The following is a 3,478-nucleotide window of genomic DNA, read 5'->3' on the forward strand; positions in this document are numbered from 1 at the left end:
ACACGACGCGAGCAGTACTTGGCCGTGGCACCGGCGGCGAATACGGCGCGCTGCTGCCTCCATTTACTCCGGCCAGAGCAGCGAAACGATAAGGACGCCGTGGCCTCGGCCTCGGCCTCGCCGCACTAGCGCCGCACAGGCCCAGGCGGTCTGACGCCCCAAAGGGAAGGAGATCACTGTGCCGCCGGTGACCACCGGTCACGCCCGACCCGAACCCCAGACGTACGTCTACCAGCAGCCGCCACAGTGCCGTGGAGGACCGCGGTAGCATCGCCGTTGCCAAAATTTTTGCGACATTGCTGGATTGAACTTGCGACATGGATTTCTGCTCGACCCAGAAAATGCACCCCAAAATGTGGTGGCTGTCAGAGGCGACTGTTGACGGCGTAAGCAAAAATTTAGAAAGGTGACCACTGACTCCTGGCCTGTGACTAGCTCCACGGCACCACCACCACCACACCTCCGTCCAACCTAAACCTCTCTACCCTATCTATCCAACAGCGAAGGATGATAAAAGGAAAAGCATTCTCACTGCGCCCACGAGGGGCCATCCTGGCCGTCCATCTCCATCTCCATGGAGAGGCCCGACCTCCGGGACCCGGCCGCTCCCGGCTTGGCCACCGACCACTGGGAGTGCTGGGTCACCGCGGCGTCCCCGTCCGGCAGCGGCGCGGGGGAGGGGAACCACTTGGCCTGCATGTAGCTGGACCGCCTCCAGGGCGGGACGTGTAGGCCGCTCTCCCGGAGCGAGCGGCGCGAGGCGAGGCAGAGCAGCGCCACGGCCTTCCGCAGCCTGTCCGGCGGGCCCACGAACACGGCGGGCAGCCGGGCCGAGAGGTGGGCGTACCATGGGGCCGGCCTAGCCAGCTGGAACTGGGACCTGAAATCTATGTCCACGATTAGCCTGGTCCGCCCGGCCCCGCCGTCCCCCGCCACGTGGACGTCGATGTACTCGTGGTCACCTGCAAGCAAGCGACATGGAGGGATAGCTGGTTCAAATATCTCAGGCAGCTGCAGCTCATTGTTTCTTTTGGGGGAGCAAGTACCAGTGTGCTGCTAACTCCAACTAAAAGCATATTTACATTATCATCATGGTTAATCAGCAGTACTACAGTTCCACTAGTATGCATCTGAACAGTAGTGATATTAGTATGCATTTGAACATTAGAACAGTGGTAAAAATTAGTATGCATTTGAACAGTAGCATATGAAACTGAAACTAATACTACTACGAACAGTATATTACTAGTATGTGTTTTGACAGAGCTGTGAACCGTTCGCTATGAAAAGAGGAGTGGTGATGGCAACCAAGAAATTTACAAACAAAAATGCTTAATGGTGGCACTAAGTGTTTGCTTTGTGGTGATGGCAACCATCTGAAGCTTTTTCCTTTTCATTATCCTAAAAAAAGAGAGGTCTACTTATTGTTGTTGGCAAGAACAATAGGGGGAGAAGGGCGAAACAGGGAGATGAGTTATTTAAATAACACACATGGCAGCTCGCGCAAAAGATGGTAATTTCGGGAACTGTTTTCTTACCAAAAGAAGAAACATGCTCCTTCAGGCAGCATTATCTGCAGGCAATCCAGCCCAGTTTCGGACGGTCACAAAAGAAGCAAGCAAGCACACACAGAAATGGTAAAAAAGAGGAGGGGACGTGAAATGCTTGCTAGGAGCATCAGAGGAAGCAAAAAACAGCCAGCCATGATTTCAGAGGGAGAGAGAGAGAGAGAGAGAGAGAGAGAGAGAGAGAGAGAGAGAGAGAGAGAGAGAGAGAGAGAGAGAGAGAGAGAGATTTTAGATTTTACCTCCGGGATGCTGGGCGGTGGCGACCCAAGAAGACCTGCAGAGGGACGCATCGTAGCCATCCTTCCTCAGCCTCACCATGAGCCTCTTCTTCAAGCTGCTCCTCTTCCTCTCCTCCCCCATCTCTCTCACATGCTCCATGGCCCTCTCGTATATCTCCATCTCCAGTGGCGTGCAGCCCCCAAGGACGCCCTGAACGAATGGCGCACGCATTTGGCAGACAGAATACGTAGAAAGTAAGTAGAGCTACAAAGATCCAGCATTTCTGTGTGTAGATTCACACACCTCGATGATGTGGCAGGTAGTTTGATGCTGCGTAGGAGCCGACTCCGTGGGTGATGCTGGCTCGGCATCCATCTCAAACATTCTCTCATCTGAGCTGGTGCTCATGATATGTGTGGCTCCTTTGATCTTTGGATGCAACGCGGATAATAGTGTCAAAGTGTTCTTGAGCTCTGTGGGGACGGAGAGCCTCACTCATGGCTCTCGTGAGCTACAGAGGCTTTTGCATTTATCTAGTGGGCAATAGGTCTAGTACAACTAGTACTGCTACTGCGAGCCTGTGCGTGTAAATGTGAGCTGGAGCTGGGTGACATCTTTTGCGCGGAAATTGAAAGCTTTGAAAGAGGCGAGGGAAAGGGTTGGAAATTTATTGGAGATGACATGGTGATGGAGACAGAATTGTGAATTGAACTGATGAGATGTGAGGACGATGGAAGCAGTGGTGAATCATGGCGTAGGCGTACGCCTCATACCATAGCTAGGTTTTATTATTGTAGGCATTAGGGAATAGATTGACTGAGAATATTCAGCGGCAAACCGTGAGTGCATTTTTACAATGCACCTTAGAGCATATAAACCGGGCACCCTGTACCCGCCTCAAACGCCCCGACGAATGGCCCAGTCACTGATCGGTTAAAAAAAAAGACCCAGACGGGCGTCTCAAGTGGGTCTCAAATATTTGGACTGACCGGTACCCCTCATATTCAGCCCAAATATGAGGCGGACATGGGGCTGCCCGGACGCGTATGCCACGTTGGACCCGACAGGTCTACTCATCACAAATTGCACCAAATTCACTCCCTTGACCTACCGGATTCATTTGCTTTCTCCTCTTTTTTTCCTCCTCCACGTCGAACGTCTCACAGCTCCGCCGCCACCCTTGCTCTGCAGCCGTTTCGAGCCTCAGCGCCGCCAGGACCGACACAACAGTCCTCTCTCCCGTGCTTCCGCCACAGACATCAGACATCGTCGCCGGCCCGGATGCCACCGTGGTATGTCCGGCAACTCTCGGGCTGCCCCTTGCGCTCTATGTGTTCGACACATTGTCTGGCTTGGTTTTTTGTGATTTATTTGTAGGAAAAAACGTGAATTTTGATGCTTCGTCAGAGGAGGATTATGGACCGACGGAGCTTGACAAAATGATTCAAGATGAGTTCTTTGATTTGTCAGATTCAGACGAAGAAGTGGACATGATCATGCTCATGAGCATGCAAGAGGAAATGGACCGACATGTGGGGCATATTCTCAACTTCAAGGGCTCAATCAAAGGGAGAAGAATGATCAATCGGGATAGGGACTCTGGAGCATAGCTACTGCACAAGGACTATTTTGCTCCGGACCCAACTTTCTGGATGATTCATGATTTCGTCGCCGTTTTTGTATGTGGAAAC

At 52.4% G+C, this 3,478-nt stretch overlaps 1 protein-coding gene across 1 annotated transcript; it reads right to left on the reverse strand.

The window, feature by feature from the left end:
• Positions 1 to 279: 279 nt before the first annotated feature.
• On the reverse strand, positions 280 to 2,378 carry LOC123058954 (uncharacterized). Its single transcript, XM_044481622.1, has 3 exons — positions 2,091 to 2,378; positions 1,808 to 1,997; positions 280 to 962 (listed from the first exon to the last, which is right to left on the reverse strand). Exons 1-3 carry the CDS (start codon positions 2,193 to 2,195, stop codon positions 529 to 531), a joined length of 729 nt encoding a protein of 242 aa, XP_044337557.1. The 5' UTR covers positions 2,196 to 2,378; the 3' UTR covers positions 280 to 528.
• Between the last annotated feature and the right edge of the window lie 1,100 nt (positions 2,379 to 3,478).

Source organism: Triticum aestivum, chromosome 3A (assembly GCF_018294505.1).
Source record: "Triticum aestivum cultivar Chinese Spring chromosome 3A, IWGSC CS RefSeq v2.1, whole genome shotgun sequence".
NCBI classification, from domain to species: domain Eukaryota; kingdom Viridiplantae; phylum Streptophyta; class Magnoliopsida; order Poales; family Poaceae; genus Triticum; species Triticum aestivum.

Bases quoted from the DNA above. Each gene is read 5' to 3' on its own strand.
- LOC123058954 (XM_044481622.1), bottom strand. From the start codon at position 2,195: ATGAGCACCAGCTCAGATGAGAGAATGTTTGAGATGGATGCCGAGCCA. The intron at 1,998-2,090 runs GTGTGTGAATCT...CCATTCGTTCAG, and splicing joins CTACCTGCCACATCATCGAG to GGCGTCCTTGGGGGCTGCAC. The intron at 963-1,807 runs GTAAAATCTAAA...GCTTGCTTGCAG, and splicing joins CACCGCCCAGCATCCCGGAG to GTGACCACGAGTACATCGAC.